General features: G+C 37.4%; 3 protein-coding genes across 10 annotated transcripts; 2 read left to right on the forward strand and 1 right to left on the reverse strand.

The window, feature by feature from the left end:
* Nucleotides 1–2,865: 2,865 nt before the first annotated feature.
* On the forward strand, nt 2,866–3,913 carry LOC127249054 (uncharacterized). Its single transcript, XM_051271644.1, has 3 exons — nt 2,866–2,960; nt 3,054–3,367; nt 3,567–3,913. The coding sequence occupies exons 1-3, from the start codon at nt 2,866–2,868 to the stop codon at nt 3,911–3,913; spliced, it is 756 nt and encodes a 251-aa protein (XP_051127601.1).
* A 395-nt stretch (nt 3,914–4,308) lies between these two features.
* On the forward strand, nt 4,309–4,620 carry LOC127249055 (uncharacterized). The gene has a single exon (XM_051271646.1). It carries the CDS (start codon nt 4,309–4,311, stop codon nt 4,618–4,620), a length of 312 nt encoding a protein of 103 aa, XP_051127603.1.
* A 3,790-nt stretch (nt 4,621–8,410) lies between these two features.
* LOC127249142 (uncharacterized) lies at nt 8,411–13,850 on the reverse strand. Of its 8 annotated transcripts, none has more exons than XM_051271818.1 (15): nt 13,578–13,850; nt 13,023–13,175; nt 12,812–12,928; nt 12,633–12,717; nt 12,362–12,470; nt 12,204–12,271; nt 12,003–12,119; nt 11,076–11,917; nt 10,645–10,821; nt 10,498–10,558; nt 10,064–10,177; nt 9,503–9,616; nt 9,311–9,394; nt 8,991–9,066; nt 8,411–8,773 (listed from the first exon to the last, which is right to left on the reverse strand). In XM_051271818.1, exons 1-14 carry the CDS (start codon nt 13,664–13,666, stop codon nt 9,061–9,063), a joined length of 2,136 nt encoding a protein of 711 aa, XP_051127775.1. In that variant the 5' UTR covers nt 13,667–13,850; the 3' UTR covers nt 8,411–8,773; nt 8,991–9,060. The 8 variants fall into 8 exon arrangements, with proteins under 8 accessions (XP_051127775.1, XP_051127778.1, XP_051127777.1 ...); XM_051271819.1 differs by having other exon boundaries at nt 8,412–8,773; nt 10,498–10,537; XM_051271821.1 differs by lacking the exon at nt 10,064–10,177 and having other exon boundaries at nt 10,498–10,537.
* Nucleotides 13,851–17,022: the final 3,172 nt, after the last annotated feature.

Consider the following 17,022-nt stretch of genomic DNA (forward strand, 5'->3'; position numbering starts at 1 on the left):
GTCGGTATTAGAGCTTAGGTTAAAGGCTCATGCTTCTTGATTAATAAAACTTGAAAATTTCGGAATTTCTAAAATCAATCAGATCATGGGTTTAGTCATGTTTTGGGACCATTCATAGAATGAATTGCATTTTATGTTTATTATGTATGTTTATGTGCATTGGTTATGCTATTTGATTAGTTAGAGCTTATTAGGTCTAGTCTCAATGCCCCTTAGGCGTGCTCATCAGCCTCTTATAGCACCTGAGTCCCATGAAGAGGTTGAGAGTAGGCAATTCCAAAACCCTGAGCCTTCAGTCCAGAATCTCATTCGACCTTCAAATCCAACATTGGAAATCTTTCGTCAATTTATGGGACAGTTCACTCAGCAACCCTGGAGTGCTATGGATGCAGTGTCATGTCATAGTCCTCCGAGTTTCACTGGTCAATCAGATCCGACTATTTTAGGACAATGGTTGGATCATTTGGAGATGATATTTGAGGTGGTGAGATGCCCAAAATGAGAGAAGACTATGATAGCCGCATATTACTTGGAAGGATTGGAGAAGAAGTGGTGGAATAATAAGAAGACTTCCGGGAGTAATTTAGTTGGATTACCGTGGGAGGCCTTTAAGGTGATGATAAGGGTGCACTTTTATCCTCCGCACCTTCAGAAAGCAAATGAGGATGAGTTTAGTGCCCTGGTGTAAGGTGATATGACAGTGGAGGAGTACTTCACGTATTTTAATGAGCTGGCTGTCTGTGCTCCAGATTTGGCGGCGAATGATCGATGCAAGTTGACGAGGTTTATTGGTGGATTGAATCGAGACCTTCAGCAGTTTTTAGCCGGTTCCAGTGTGGCAACCCTTCATGAGGTATACAAGAAGGCTGCTAACATCTATTGGGTAAATCGGATATCGTATGATGAGCGGAGGAATGAAATCCGTAGGGCAGATAGAGGAAAAAGAAAGGTGAATAAGGGGTTTAAGAACCATAAGCAAAAGGATCAATCAGAGAGGTTTCCGGGTGCGCCTTATGCATCTCTCCCTAAATTCACTCCCGGGAATTTGAGTGGCAATTATGGTGGTCTGACTGTTTGTAACCGATGTGGAAAGTCTCATTCGGGAGTTCGTTGTGATGGCCAGCCTTTCACTTGCTATTACTACCATGAGCCAAGACATGTCAAGAGATTTCGTCCCAAGTTAGTTGGAGCTCCGAATGCAATTGAGAGGGCTCCGGTTCCATAGCAACAAGGTCGTATGCCGTCAGTGGCACCTCAACGTGCGAGATCAGGAGAAAAGAGTTGCCAGAGAAGTCACATCAATGTCATGACGAGAGGGCAAGCTGTGGAGAACCAGGGAAACATCCTGACTGGTATGTTCTTGGTGAATTCTTCGCCTTTAGTTATTCTCTTTGAGTCTGACGCATCCCTTTCTTTTATATCGAGTAAGTATGCTAAGAAGCTAGAATTAGATTTTCAAGTAGAGGTTTCGGTAGAGATTAGACTACCTTTAGGAGAGCTAGTGCCTTGTAATTGTCTTTTCGTAGGAGTGTCTGTCATGATCGGAGACATAGAATTTTCTACTAATCTAGAGAAGCTTAAATTGGCGGAGTTCGATATCATTTTGGGTATGGATTGGTTGGCTACCTATCAGGCCCAAGTAGACTGTGGTGGGAGGAAGATTTCTTCAGAGTCCTTGCGGTGGAGAAGTTGTGTATGAGGAGGTTCTTTATTTCCCATCGATTAAGATAGTTTATGTTTTCTCTTTGCATGAGCTAACTCCTAAGGGTCACCCGTTGTTCCTGTGTGAAGTGCATGATGTCTTGGGAGATGAGAGTCGGGTTTTGAATATTTCAGTGGTGACGGAGTTTGCAAATGTATTTCGTAATGAGATACCATGGATGCCGCCTCACCGTGAGATAGATTTCAGGATTGATATAGTTCCAGAAGTGGAACCGGTGTCTAAGGCTCCCTACCGTATGGCACCTAAGGAGTTGGCTGAATTGAATAAGCAACTTCGAGATTTGTTGGATAAAGGGTATATCCGGCCAAGTAATTCTCCTTGGGGAGCGCCCGTTCTGTTTGTTAAGAAGGACGGTAGTGTTTGGTTGTGCATTGACTACCGAGGACTTAATCAAGTTACCGTTACGAATAAGTACCCTCTCCCAAGGATTGACAATCTCTTTGTTCAACTGAAAGGAGCAAGCGTATTTTTGAAGATAGATTTAAGGTCGGGATATCATCAACTTTGGATTTCAGACGGTGATATTCCAAAGACAGCATTTCGGACTCGTTATGGGCACTATGTGTTTACAGTGACATCGTTTGGGTTGACGAATGTTCCAGCTGCCCTCACGGACTTGATAAATAGAGTCTTCATGCCATATTTGGATAAGTTTGTTATAGTCTTCGTTGATGATATATTGATGTATTCTTCAAGCGAGGAGGACCATACGAATCACCTCAGATTAGTGCTACAGGTATTGAGGGAGAATCAATTGTATGCTAAATTATCGAAGTGGGTTCTGGTTCGGTGAAGTAGCATTGTTAGAGCATGTTATTTTGAGGGATGGTGTTTCGGTCGACCCATCAAAGGTGAGTGCTATTGAAAATTTTCCACGACCAAAGATGCAGACAAAGATTAGGAGCTTTTTGGGGTTGGCCGGGTATTATCTGATGTTTGTGCAAGACTTTGCACGATTGACAAGACCATTAACATCGTTTTTGAAGAAAAATGTCAAAGTGGTTTGGAATGATTTATGCGAGCAAGCTTTTTCAAGAGTTGAAACAGAGGTTGATGGTTGCACCGGTGTTAGTATTGCCGATAATTGACGAGAGTTCGATGTGTATTGCGATGCATCAAGACGAGGATTGGGGTGTGTGTTAATGCAAGATGGAAGGGTGATAGCATATGCTTCGAGGCAGCTCAAACCACATGAAGAGAACTATCCGACTCACGACTTGGAAATGGCGGCTGTCGTGTTTGCACTCAAGATATGGCGAAATTATCTTTACGGAGTTCATTGCAAAATTTACACCGATCATAAGAGTTTGAAATGCATATTCACTTAAAGGGAGTTGAATCTGAGGCAACGTAGATGGTTGAAGTTGGTGACGGACTGTGACTTGGAGATTTTATATCAGGAAGGTAAGGCAAATGTGGTTGCTGATGCTTTGAGCCGGAAGTCAAGTCATGACGTATGTTCGATGACATTACCCATAGACTTGTGTCATGAGTTCGAGAAGTTACAAATTCAGGTAGTGGGTCCTAAGGTGATTGAAGGATATATGGGTGCCTTGTCGGTTGACCCCGAGATTTTGAGGGAGATTCAGGATGCTCAAGTTAATGATGATGATTTACTCGACTTAGCGATGATGGTGCAACAAGGTGAAATAAGCGAATTCCATATTGGTCGGGATGGAAGTCTAAGATTTTGAGACAAATGGTGTGTGCCAAAGGATTGGTCGGGGATATTAAAGAGAAGATACTTAAAGAAGCTCATAGCTCTCCATATTCAGTGCATCCGGGTTGTGATAAGATGTATAAAGATTTGAAAGGACATTTTTTGTGGTACGGTTGAAAAAAGACATTGCGGAGTATGTCGTCAAGTGTTTGAATTGTCAAAAGGACAAGGCGGAGCCTAAGACACCTATGGGTTTGTTGAAACCTTTAGAGGTTCTGGAATGGAAGTGGGACTCGATTGCTATGGATTTTTTGACCGGATTACCAAAGTCGAGATCGAGCACAGATGCCATTTGGGTGGTTGTTGATCGATTGACTAAGGCAGCAGTTTTTATCCCAATAAGAATGACTTTGAGCATGCAAAAGTTGGTGAGGTTGTATGTCCAACACGTGGTGAAGAGGTATGGAGTCCCGGAGGTGATTGTTTCGGATTGTGACCCTCATTTTCAGTCGCATTTTTGGGAAGAATGAGCACGGCCTTTCAGCCGATGGCCGATGTGAAGAATGAGCGCACTATTCAGATTTTGGAAGATATGTTGCAAGCTTGTGCATTGGATTCTCAAGGTCGGTGGGATGATCGGTTGGCTTTGGTGGAGTTCTCCTATAATAATAGCCATCAAACAACCATTACGATGACACCCTTTGAGGCCTTATATGGGAGGAAGTGTAGAATGCCATTGTGTTGAAATAACCTAAACGAAAGGGTTGTATTGGAACCTGAAATGATTGAGGAGATGATGAATCAGAATCGTAGCATCAAGACTAAGATGAAAGCCGCTCAAGATCGTTAGAAGAGCTATGCCGACCTTGCTCGGAGAGATGGGCATTTTTAGGTGGGTGATCATGTTCTACTTAAGGCCTCACCGATGAAGGGTGTGAAGAGATTCGGTATTAAGGAAAATTTGAGCCCAAGGTATGTGGGGCCATACGAGATTATCAAAAGAATTGGAGAAGTGGCCTACAGGTTGGCTTTTCCGGAGACATTGAAAAGGGTTCATGATATATTTTATGTCTCTCAATTGAGGAGATACGTGGTTGATCCATCTCATATACTTCAGTCGGAAGTTTTGGATCTTCGTGAGAATTCGGTGTACGTGGAACAACCTATTCAGATTGAGGCATTGAAAGTTAGATCGATGTGGAACCGTGAGATAAAGATGGTAAAGGTAGTGTGGTAGCTACATGGGATTGAAAAAGCGAGATGGAAAACTGAGAAAGAAAATCGAGGAAAATATCCAGAGTTGTTTGAGGTAGCTTCGAGCGTGCAGATTTATTTCGAGGATGAAATGTCCTAAAGGGGGAGCCAAGCGGGTGTCTCCGGTGCCGGAGGACTAAAAAAACAAATTTTTTTTTATTTTTGGGACTAGTTTGCGATAGGCTCCACTTACGGGACTAAAATGATAAAGGGGTCCAGTTACGGGACTAAACAAACAGTTTACCCCACGTAAAAATAATCGCCGGAACTTGCCGGGGTCCGAGCCAGGGTCGGAGAAATTTTATTTTGAGCCTCATTTTTTTTAGGCATATGTAATATTTTTATTTTATGAGTTGATTGACTTGATTTAATTTTTGTAGTGAAAAGGTTTTAATTTGGCCCATTTTGGGCCCAAGGATTTAAAAATGCGCAACTCAATTATATTTATTTAAAAGAAAAAAATAGAGAGGTAGCAACCCTTCCTCCAGCCAGCCGCCCAACATCTTCATTTTCTTCCTTGGAAGTTTTCTTCTTCAAAACTCTTTCTTTTCACCTCTTCTTGTAAGTTAAATGGAATTAATTTTGGATAATTGATACGTTATTGTTTCTAAACCGATTTGTTAATTCTTGGTGGTTTCTTTGGAATTACTTTTAAATGAGTTTTTTCTAAAACCTTGGATTTTCCTATCTTCCCTTTAGGAAGTTTATTAGAATTATTTTTAGGGTTTATAGGAAAATTTTTACGGTAATTTAACTAGGAAAGTGAATGATTTGTGAAATGGGTTAGAAACCCTAGTTTTGCCCTAACCTAGTTATGTTTTTTGGGAAAAGATCTATGATTATGTTTAAATATTATGATATTTTAACTTAGATTATGTCTATTGGGATTGACATATTATTCAAATATTTATTAGGCGAAAGAAAGTGATATTTCAACGAACTTGTTGGGTTTTAATATTCTACTTTTTGCTTGGTTAAATATTGGCAATTGGAACGGTTTGAGTTTAAAGCTCTCTTTAAAATTTGCTTAATAGCATGTTGAGTATTGCGTCAAATTGGTAATTGAAACTACTCGTCGATTGTTTGGATGATAAGGCATAGCCTTTCACCTCTGTGCCTTACAAACGTGTGAGGGTATACCGGTATTTTAGGATAACTAGCTAACCTCGAACTAGAACCCGAATGGGCTAGGCCGAAGGATTGAGATGGCGGGTTCCCTTTTTGGGTGATTCCGAGGTTCCCGTCATTCACGATGAAAAGGTCTTTGGACCGTCATCCGTGATAGAGGGATGGATTGCGTACAATCCCCTCTTGGTATGTTATACAGGAGACTAGAGAGTTGTGGGCCATTTGGCGCCCCTCGCAAACTAATAAATAAATTAACTTACGTGTACTTTGGGCTTCGAACCCTTATGTACTTATTGTGGAGCTTTTCTTGAGGGTTGTGACTCTATATTTGCTATGTGTAATTATGTGGCATGTCATACGAAGTAATAAGGTTGACAAACCGGGTCAAGCCGGCCCTGATTAAGGCCTAGTGGAGTGTTCTTCATGATGTGTTCATCACTCTTATATGAGCACAAAAAATAGATATAAGAGAGGCTTAAAAGACTTGTGTGTGTGAGTTATATTTATGTGATATGTGACATTTTAATTCTAATTATCTTCTTCAAATGATTTTGTGGCATTTACACGTAAATCATAATTTATACCGTATTAATTTATCTTTGATTAATTGTGTTACTCGACAGTCGTGTTGACCCCTTTTTTACAAATTTTTGTTGGTAATGGTGCTTCTATTATACCTAAATAATGTATGCACGTCATATGATCCATTGGGGGAATTAGAACTACTTTATCTTCTAGAATGCTTTTGAAATCCATTATTAATGTTTAAGAACTAAGGTCTTTTGAACTAATCTTTGGTTTAAGCCGGTGAGCTTTAATTTTAAATCTCTAATTAGTTATTTGTAGTGGTTATTTTAGCTTTAGCGCCACAACGTAGGGCTCGTTGGTTGATGAATGAGTGTTCCGGTGTCGCGTGGCACTGACACTTCGGCTTGAAAATATGCTTGATCATTCACCTTCAATGCGTTTATTTTCCAATTGCAATTCTCAACGGCATATCGGACATAATTTTTTTTTTTTTTTTTTTTTTATCATTTTTGACAAATTTCAAACTTCTTATTGTCTTGATAGCATGATTCTGAACTGCACTTTTAAATTCCTTTTTCGAGCTAAAAATCATTCTAAGACTAGAAGTGGGATCATACTTTGACATTGTATCGTAAATGACATACGACTCTATCTCATCAACATTGGACTCGACAAAGCTGGTTAATCTTTTTTTTAGAATCGCCGAGTGACATCTCATCTTCAGAATTTTGGTGTACTACGACCCTTTGATTTTCATTAAACTCATTCATATCTACATTGCTCTCAAACAATGACCGATCAATCATATCATCTTCTGAATTTTGTTCTTCCATTATATAATTTGAATCCTCAAAATCATATTCATTAAGCATTTCATTCCACTCATCTTCTTCTCTAATTTTATTGAAATCTAAGTCTATATCTTCATCACACATTTCTTCAACATTTTTTCCCTTATCGTAATTTATTTCTATTATAATGATTTTTTTCCTACAATACAAGTTATAATATAACATATATTCAATACACTAGTTATAAAATACAAAAATTTATGCATTAATTAATGAAAAAAAATACATTATATAGAACTTATCTTTATAATATTTATTTTTTTCATACAATATAATTCTATAATCACAAAAAATACTTGCTACACATTTTATAATTTTTTATATTATAAAATACAAAACAATAAAGAAAAAAGTAATTTAAAATTTACCTCTTTACTCCAAATAGATAAAATATAATAAGTGGAATATAGGGTTAGAATATTTAAAACATGGAGATGGACTGTGAGGTTGGAATGTTGAGAAGGTGGAGTTGGAATATAGGGGATTTGGAAGAATATATGTTGGTTGTCGGTTGTGTTGGCAGTGTTTGTTGTGTTGTGAAGTGAGGACATGTGGGGCTAGGGTTTTTGATGTAAACGATGTCAAACCCGGTCGTGTACATTTCTATATATGGTCATGTGTACATAAGTTACGATCAAGTGGTGTTCTGAGTTTGAACACGCTCACTGAAACGAGTGTGTTCTAAGGTTGAGGCGAAACACGGACGTGTTTTGTTTGAACTTGGTCGTGTCAAAATCGGTCTGGGAGATGGATGAGTTGTATGTTTGAATACGACCGTGCTCTACATAACACGTTGTGTTCGATCCGACTCAGCTGTCAGATCAGCTTCCAACTGACAAAACAGCACAGCCCGTTAAAATTTGAACGAGTAGACTAAAAATGATGAATTTTGTTTTGTATGGGACTAATTTTGATAAATTTTTTTGGATGAGATGAAAAATGACAAAATTTGTTTTGACTGAGACTATAATTGATTTTTGCTCTATTATTAATGGGAAATGTTATTGAAGGTTTAACTTGAGTTTTCGTTGCTGTTTGTTGTTTTATGTCATACTCCCTCATCCAACTTGTTTATTTTGCTGTGCTTTTCGATGCTTTTCGATCCATCCTTAAAAATCAATCACACATCTCCTATTGTTTATCCTTCAAATTATGGTGGTACCATTCCATTCCTATGTATTGAATTAATTGACTAGTGTTTCAAGTTCAACACTCCACTCCACTACATATATCTAATACTGTAGTATATAATCCCATAATAATGTTCCTGAGTGTTGGGCTGGAATGGAAACACCAACACCTATATCTATAACTATAAATGAAGAAGCTAAGGAACTAACTAACTGCTTGCTTTTATCATTTGAATGCAGTGTTGTATGTACAAGGTCAATCAATCAATTTTCAATCTTCAATCCATCAAACAGAAGAAGAAAATGCATGCCATGCCAAGCAATTATCGGATCGGACGGATGGATACCTACCTATCCTTACGCCCTATGTAATCTTCACTCACATCCACACACTAAACCAACTAGAAATTTCAGATCCATCACTCCGAATATCTGTACAGCATAGCATCATCGAGCATATGTATATGTATGTCTTAATGTGAGCATCCATCCAACGCATCTGTCGATTTATGAGCAGCAACAGTGTCAAGCTGACATGAGGCAATCAGTATATATTATAATAAGAAATAGATTTGCTAGATAGGCATATGGAACTAAAAAATTCAAGAAAACTAATAACAGAGATTAGCTTCCAAGGGCAATCAAAAGGATTGAAAACTGAATATGCATAAACAGCACAGAAGAAGATCGATTTATCAAAATCTGGAAAAACAAACCTCAATGATGCTGCTGCTGCTGCTGATATCTTCTATTGACAATGACCATCCTTCTGAGGCCAATCACTCTCTAAGCCTTTAACCAATAATTAAAGTTATGCAATCAAAAGTAAAGACAAGTAGGGCAGGGCAAACACATTCAACATATGGCTTATACTAAAATGTGATCATTGTATAATTATCTATTGAATGCAATATACACTTGAAATAATTACCAATGGATTTCATGCATTGACATATTTTAATTTGGGATTAAATCAGCAATTCATCAACAAGGGTATAGAAGGAGATTAATAATAGCAAGAGTAATTCTTACTAACCTCGAATATGCCTTCAGGAACCTCTGGTTCATCATTTTGAAAGCCATGTGATATGTCACATTTCAGAATCCGCAACTTTCCATTCTAACATTATTTAGATGAAAATATTTGTCAAATTAGATGTGTGTGTGTAAAGCACAATGAAAACAACATCAACAAAGATAAAAAACTGAAACTTTTTTTTTTCCTTACATTGGTTCCATAAGCAAAGCCTCCACCAACCGAAGGATGGAAACATGCTGAGTTTACAATTTCTTCCGCATTGGCAAGAATCTTAATAAGTTCCATATCACAAACTCTATATATCTGAGAGACCATACAATGAATTTAAGTACTTGGAATCGAGCAATATCAACAAATACAAAAATGCATTTAATGCTTGGTATATTTTTGTAATTCTTGATATCAAGACAAACTATATGATAATATATATATATAGTACTTATTCATACTTACTGCTTACTCATGATCCACTAGTAAATTTTATTAAAATATACAAGATACAAACATACAAGACTTTGTATATCTTAAAATCCTTTATTCCAATAGGTCTTAAAGGCGGAATTCAACAAAATATTACAATTTTAGCTTTCTTACACTACATAAAAAAAAAAAAAAAAAAAAAAAAAAAAACGAAATGTCATGATGAATTGAAGTTGCCAAAATATAATAGTTTGAGTAAATTATAAGTGAAAAACAACAATTCGCCAAAGTATGTACAATAAAAAATGTGATTCTTCACATATCTCTCACCTCTAGAATTGTATAAATCAATATTGACTTGCCTCCGTCAATCAGCTCGCTTTTGAGAAGTGCCCTATGTTGCTGACCATAAACTAGCAACAAATGTTCTGAGGTAGGCGAGAACTAAAGTGTTGCCAAATTAAAATAAAAATAAATTATAAATGATAATTATCATAACATTCGGATCAACGTATCAGACGACTAAAATACCATCATTCTCCTACATCCTTACATATTTATTACAATGAACCTATCACCAAGCTAAGTAAGAACTTCTGAAATATACATATTCCAATAAACAATGTCATTTATTCCCAAAATTAGTTATTTTTTCAAAATACTACCGATGAAGAAGTAATGGTCATGCGTTCAACTGTTATCATTGTCAAATGCCTTGGAGATGGTCATAGAAAAAAGGAACCAAATTAAATAACACAACTAACCTGTATTGAAGTTAAGTGTGCAGCGGCCCTGATTGGACAACTGTTTAAAACAAAACCGAAGCTATAAGAAGGAAAACAAGCATCAGCTTCAAAAAATGATATTAGAATTGAGTAAATTTGTAGCATGCAAGAAAATATAAGACTCACGTAGCCTCCTCAAGAGAATATATCCTTAATTCATAAGTACTGTCCTCGACTGCAAATCTAGAACGTTTACTTGGTCGAGTTGCAGCCCCAGTAACATCAAGAGGACTCACGAATGCCTCACATTTTACACAAACTGCTAAAAATCTTCCGCATGGAGAAAAATGAGCACCTCTTTCACTACCAAAATAATGTCATATGTAAGCATTTGATACTATTGGACTATGAAAAGGGAAAAACAAAAAAAAAAAAAAAAAAAAAAAAAAACAATTTGAGAATTAATAATGTACAATGCAATTTTTTGCAATCTAATAATAATTAGGATCTAAGACTAATTAAAATTTTCTGGAAATCAGAAGCCAATTCACATTGGAAATGGTACTATCCAATTAATTCAATTCCCATAAGACCAAATAGCAAGCAGCTTTACATACCAACAAAGAACAGCCTGGGAAATTTTTAAGCGGCATCTCCTTGCATCAAGAAGTGTGAATGGAGATTCTATTTCATGGTGCCATATTTTAAGCACCGCCGTGTCAGGCAAATCTGGACTTCCAACCTGGCTAGTAGCAGCTGCCGCAGATTGAGGTGCATTAAGTAAACGTGGTGAATTACCCTGCTGATGTGCAGATGGAGAAGGAGAAGCACCAGTATTGGATTGAGGGTTTTCACTCGAACGGTGTGAAGATCGGTATGGTGATCGAGATCTTTGAGCATCTCCTGAACTTTCAACATATTCAAATGGCGAAGGAGCTGACGATGCGACAGGCATTGTTTGACCTTGACCAATCAACCATCCTTGTAAAAATGGAAGTTCCCAATACGATGGGTCACCAAATGGAAGAGATTGATGTCTGCCATCACCTTCAGTTTCAATCTCCATAGGTTCAGCAACTGGTTGAGAAGCATCATTTCCCATCTCACTGGTGGAAGTGTTCATTTGTGGCTCTTCTCTACCAGGAGATTGAATCGAAGATAATCTGAGTTCAAATTCACCAGGCGGTGTTGTATATGTAAGAAGTCTCCTGGATGCCAATGACTCCCCAATCTGCGCTGAAACAGAAGAGCTGGTGCTGGGATCCACCCTTTGGGAAACTGAGCTGGCATCACTTCTGGTAATCGACGGCCACACTAGAAATGGTAGAGACGTGATTGGCGATCCATTGTGTGAATTAGACCGATAAGCAGAGTTTTCATCCGAAAAATGTAGAGTTGGAGGGGGGTAACGTGAGAATCCCGGTAATGTTGCAGATTTCTTATTACTCAAGATGCTATTCTGAAAGACAGCCACTATTAAAATGATACATTTGAGATTAATGTAATAAAAATAAAAATAAAAAATATCAGTGAAAAAACAGAACCTCAGCCGTCAGAAGCTGTGCACCACACGGATGAAACTGCACTGCAAGGAGATGACTAGTATGCAGGATAGATCTAGGTTCATTCCGCTCTATAGCGTTGTATTTCCATATATAAACCTGTTGCATACAAAGGTTAACTCATCGAAGCTATCATAACATCAAACAAAGGTAATAATATTTGTTTTTCTCCGAAATGCCAACCTTATCTCTTGAGGCTACTGCCAATATTTCCCCTTGGGGATGGAAGGCGATTGAATAGATAGGATGATCTGCAAAGTGGCAAGAAATATTATAGAGAAAAATGCTTTAACAAAGCATTTTTCTTTTTTTTTAAGTATCGTGAACAATATTGAGATTACCAAAAATATACGATCTGATAGGGGTTGTAGTATTTGCATGCCACAGGTGTACTACCCTGTCTGTACTTCCAGTTGCAAGAACTTTAGGATCAATTGGATGGAATTTAACCTACAAAACCCCTAGTGTGCAAGTATGAGGTTCTAACAACACAAATAAACTCTTGCTAGCTATATTTGCCCTTTGTGCCAATAGTTAGATTAACATTTTAGATAAATCCTAAAACAGCGTAGCTTATAACAGTTTAATGAACCTAGTCAACAGAGAGCTTACCGTCCAAGATACACTGTTATGCCCTGTGAGTACCTTTAAGCATCTTCCAGTTTGACAATCAAATATCCTCACACTAAAGTCTGAACTGTAAGCATTAATAGAATCGTAGATTTTTAAAAACACATAACAGTTTGTCAAGCATACATTGAATTATACAGACAGATGGAACATAAGCTAACTGAGTAGAAGCAAGCATCTTTCCATCAGGACTGAAGTCTATTGCCAATATTGCTTTTGGTTGAGGTTCGATCTGGCAATACATGCTTGATAAATGCAGTAACGACTCTGCTTCTACCCTGTGAATCATATAGATATACACGTACAAACTTTACACCGCCGACATCTATAACAATCAATAAAAGATTAAAAATGTATTCAAGTTGCATATACCACATGCGAATCTCTTGTCTTGCATCTTTTGCCCAATCACGTGTCAGTCCATAGGAATATGAACAGAAATAGAATTCCTTTCCCCAAAGACTTTTGGGTGCTCTCGTTGTTTGAGGCGTCATCTCTCTCAGAGATAACAATTTTGAAACATTACTGCAAACAGAACATATCATATCAGATCATGTCAAAGCCCTTTTCCTACTACTCTCTAGATGACATTTACATCTATACAAAAGCTAATCCATGAAAACAAATTAGCATGCTGTATTAATCGTGGGCAAAAAAGTTCTTGCTCACAACCTCCCAAAACTTGTACGTTTATCAGTAAAGATCTAATTTCTACTATATATCTCCAAGGAAATCCAACTTAACACGTCCAAGATAGTAAAAGAGGTTAATAGTACAACCGAAACATAAAATGAACATTTTAATCGCTAATTCAAGCACTGCGAGAGAACTCCAAGCTTCAAATTTAAAAAGAACAGGAAATCACTTGGACTCCATCAAAATAAAAATCTGGATCCGCAAAGCGAAATAGAGACCACAAAGTTAAACCTGAGGCTCCAATTGTACTCATCATGATCGATGTCCCCGTGAGGCACCCGCCGGCGGTAATCTGACGACGATGAGGGCGCGGAGGTCATGATCGTTACGACGACGCAGCTCAAGAGGATTGATTCAATTTAGAAATGCAAGTGTGGAAAATGAAGAAGAATTAGCGGTTTGGGGATGATGAGAATTGGTAGTCAGTTGGGGGTTCGGAGCAAGTTATTATTATGAATACAAGAACATCTCAACTGATCTCAACAGCAAAAGCAAAAGAGCGGGCGGGGCGGGGAGTGGATTTCAGATAACTATGCACAACCACACTTCGTAATGTTTGAGTTTGGGTTTATTTACATAAATATTTTTTTTTTTATTTTTTAATCTTAAAAAATATATTAATAAAAGTAATTATCCTAAATACAAATACAAATTGGTTCCCCCAATCGTCTTGAGTGGAGACAAATATGAGATTATGTAATATTTGTACTATATTTCAATAAAAACAAATATTTTATACTTATAAAACTTTCTTACGTTACAAATTATCCGCGCTACTCCGGGCGCCCATGGGTTCTTAAATAATTATTGGATATAATATAAATAAATGTTAATATTTTGAATATAAAATTAATTTTTAAATATAATATAAAAAATTAAAAATAATTATTTGATTTAATATTTTTAGAGAAAAAAATTAAATATTAAAAATTTTGTAAGAAATCTTAAAAACACAAGCAAAAAACTTTCATGAAGTTCTTAAATTATAAAGAAAAGATTTAACTTCATCCTCCATTAACTCTTAGTGTTAGTCGAAAATATTTTAATAAAATCTCTTATAAATATAATTTTTTGTAATATTTTAAAAAATTATTAGGAAGATCTTGTTTGTCACTACATCGTTTGTCATTACATCCCTTACCGTTCATCCTCAAATTAAAGAAACCAAACAATGCAGTAATTTCGTCTATCTTTTTATACATATATATCAAAATGATTTTGTACTACGGCCGGTGCTCAATCTCCACAACAAAACATACACACTACTTACCTCTGTATTATCAAAAAATTATGTGTTTATACGAACTAGTATTTCCAAAAGATTCACGTAGAGAGTCGAGATACAGATGCACGTCTTGTCCTATACATGAAGCTGATGATGTAGTTAGGAGTGGACACGGTTTGATTATTTATAAATATACAAGTATTTGATATCCGAACCGAACCGATTAAAATATCCAAAACCATGAAATGTATACAAACCGAAAATTCGGCTAACCGAAAATATTGGCAAATAATTCAAACCGAATCAAAATTATTAAAAGAATACATTAAAAATAATTAAAATTCTAATTAAATAAAAATTTTGTAGATATTTCAAATATCCGAACCGAAATCGAACCAAATATAATTATTAATTTAAATTTTAATATATAATAATATAAACCTATTCGGTTCGGTTAACCGAATCAAAAAAAAATATCAAAAACCATAACCAAACCGAACTGAACAAATACTCAAATATGCATTATTTGTATTCGAACCGAATTTGCTTGGTTAATCGAATATTTAGTTCGATTCAATTCGGTTCAACGGTTCGGTTCAATTTTTTGGCCATGCCTAGATGTAGTTGCGGACAAAAAATTGTGTTATTTTTAATAAACACAAAATTTGTACAAATTATATTTGATTTGAATTCAAAACGGGTCCTATTATCTAAATGGGTCCTTTGATTCTCCTTCCGGGTCGATTTATTTTTCAACTTGATTTTCTATAGCTTCTTTGATTTGAAGAGATTTGGTCTTCGGTTTGATTTTGTCGTACTTTGGAGAGTTTTGGTCTCCGTGCAGGCGATTTGATCATCGACTTTGGATTTGATGTCCACTTTGGACGATTCGAGGCTTTGATCTTTGATTTGGCTTTGCCGTCTTTTGGAGGACTTTGGTCTCCATGTAGGCGATTTGATCATTAGCTTTGGATTTATGTCTTCTTTAGATGATCCGAGGCTTTGATATTTGATTTGGCTTTGCCGCCTTTTGGAGGACTTTGGTCTCCGTGTGGCCAATTCGATCATCGGCTTTGGATTTATGTCTTCTTTAGACGATCCGAGGCTTTGATCTTTGATTTGGCTTTGCCGCATTTTGGAGGACTTTGGTCTCCATGTAGGCGATTTGATCATTGTCTTTGGATTTATGTCTTCTTTAGACGATCCGAGGCTTTGATCTTTGATTTGGCTTTGCCGTCTTTTGGAGGACTTTGGTCTCCGTATGGGCGATTTGATCATCGGCTTTGGATTTGATGTCTTCTTTGGACGATCCAAGGCTTTGATCTTTGATTTGGCTTTTCTGCCTTTTGGAGAGCTTTGGTCTCCGTGTGGGCGATTTGATCATCGACTTTGGATTTGATGTCCTTTTTTAAACGATCCGAGGCTTTGATCTTTGATTTGGTTTTACCGCCTTTTGGAGGACTTTGGTCTCCGTGTGGGCGATTTGATCATCGGCTTTGAATTTGATGTCTTCTTTGGATGATCTAAAGCTTTGATCTTTGATTTGGCTTTTCCGCCTTTTGGAGAGCTTTGGTCTCCGTGTGGGCAATTTGATCATCGACTTTGGATTTGATATCCTTTTTGGACGATCCGCAGCTTTGATCTTTGAGGAAGTAGATTTGGTGCTCCATAACGCTTTTGGTGGTGTGTCCCTTTGACTTTTGGATCGAAGAGGGCCGAGTTGTTGCTTTGGCGAAGAACGCAAGGAACACTTCGAAGCTTTAAGAGGAACTTTGGAGACCTTCCATTGACTTTGACGAATTCCTCAACGGCTTTGAGAGCTTTGATCCTTGAAGAGGTAGATTTGGTGCTCCATAACACTTTTGGCAGCGTGTCCCTTTGACTTTTGGATCGAAGAGGGCCGAGTTGTTGCTTTGGCGAAGAACGCGATGAACACTTCGAAGCTTTGGGATGAACTTTGGATGCTCTTCCTTTGCTTTGATGGATTCTTCAACGGCTTTTAGTACTTTGATCCTTGAAGAGGTGGATTTGGTGCTCCATAACACTTTTGGCGACGTGTCCCTTTGAGTTTTGGATCGAAGAGGGCTTAGTTGATGCTTTGTTGAAGAACGCAATGAACATCTTGAAGCTTTGAGAGGAACTTTAGAGACCTTTCCTTGGCTTTGACGAATTCCTCAACGGCTTTGAGAGCTTTGATCCTTCCTCCGGCTCGGGCATACGACGAAGAACGTTAACTACATCGATTCGTCAACCAATATTGGATCATTTGTCCAAATCAGTGACTTTCGACGAAGAACGCTTCGAAGGACACGGAGAACAATACAGAGAGAGTCTAGAGACTTACCCCATTGCTTGAATCCTCGATGCAGCTTCGGTGTCTCTAATGAATTGGCCATAGCTCCTATTTATAGGGGATGGGTGGCTTCAGCTTTCTTTTTTAATGGTGTCACG

The sequence above is a fragment of the Andrographis paniculata genome, unplaced genomic scaffold, assembly GCF_009805555.1.
Source record: "Andrographis paniculata isolate CXL003 unplaced genomic scaffold, ASM980555v1 Contig35END, whole genome shotgun sequence".
Taxonomy (NCBI): domain Eukaryota; kingdom Viridiplantae; phylum Streptophyta; class Magnoliopsida; order Lamiales; family Acanthaceae; genus Andrographis; species Andrographis paniculata.

Coding starts and splice junctions, on each gene's coding strand:
- LOC127249054 (XM_051271644.1), top strand. CDS start 2,866: ATGCAAGATGGAAGGGTGATAGCATATGCTTCGAGGCAGCTCAAACCA. Junction 2,961..3,053: donor TTGGAAATGGCGGCTGTCGT/GTTTGCACTCAA, acceptor ATTCACTTAAAG/GGAGTTGAATCTGAGGCAAC. Junction 3,368..3,566: donor AGCGATGATGGTGCAACAAG/GTGAAATAAGCG, acceptor GGTTGAAAAAAG/ACATTGCGGAGTATGTCGTC.
- LOC127249055 (XM_051271646.1), top strand. CDS start 4,309: ATGAAGGGTGTGAAGAGATTCGGTATTAAGGAAAATTTGAGCCCAAGG.
- LOC127249142 (XM_051271818.1), bottom strand. CDS start 13,666: ATGACCTCCGCGCCCTCATCGTCGTCAGATTACCGCCGGCGGGTGCCT. Junction 12,471..12,632: donor ATAACAGTGTATCTTGGACG/GTAAGCTCTCTG, acceptor GGGGTTTTGTAG/GTTAAATTCCATCCAATTGA. Junction 10,822..11,075: donor TCCCAGGCTGTTCTTTGTTG/GTATGTAAAGCT, acceptor TTATTTTGGTAG/TGAAAGAGGTGCTCATTTTT.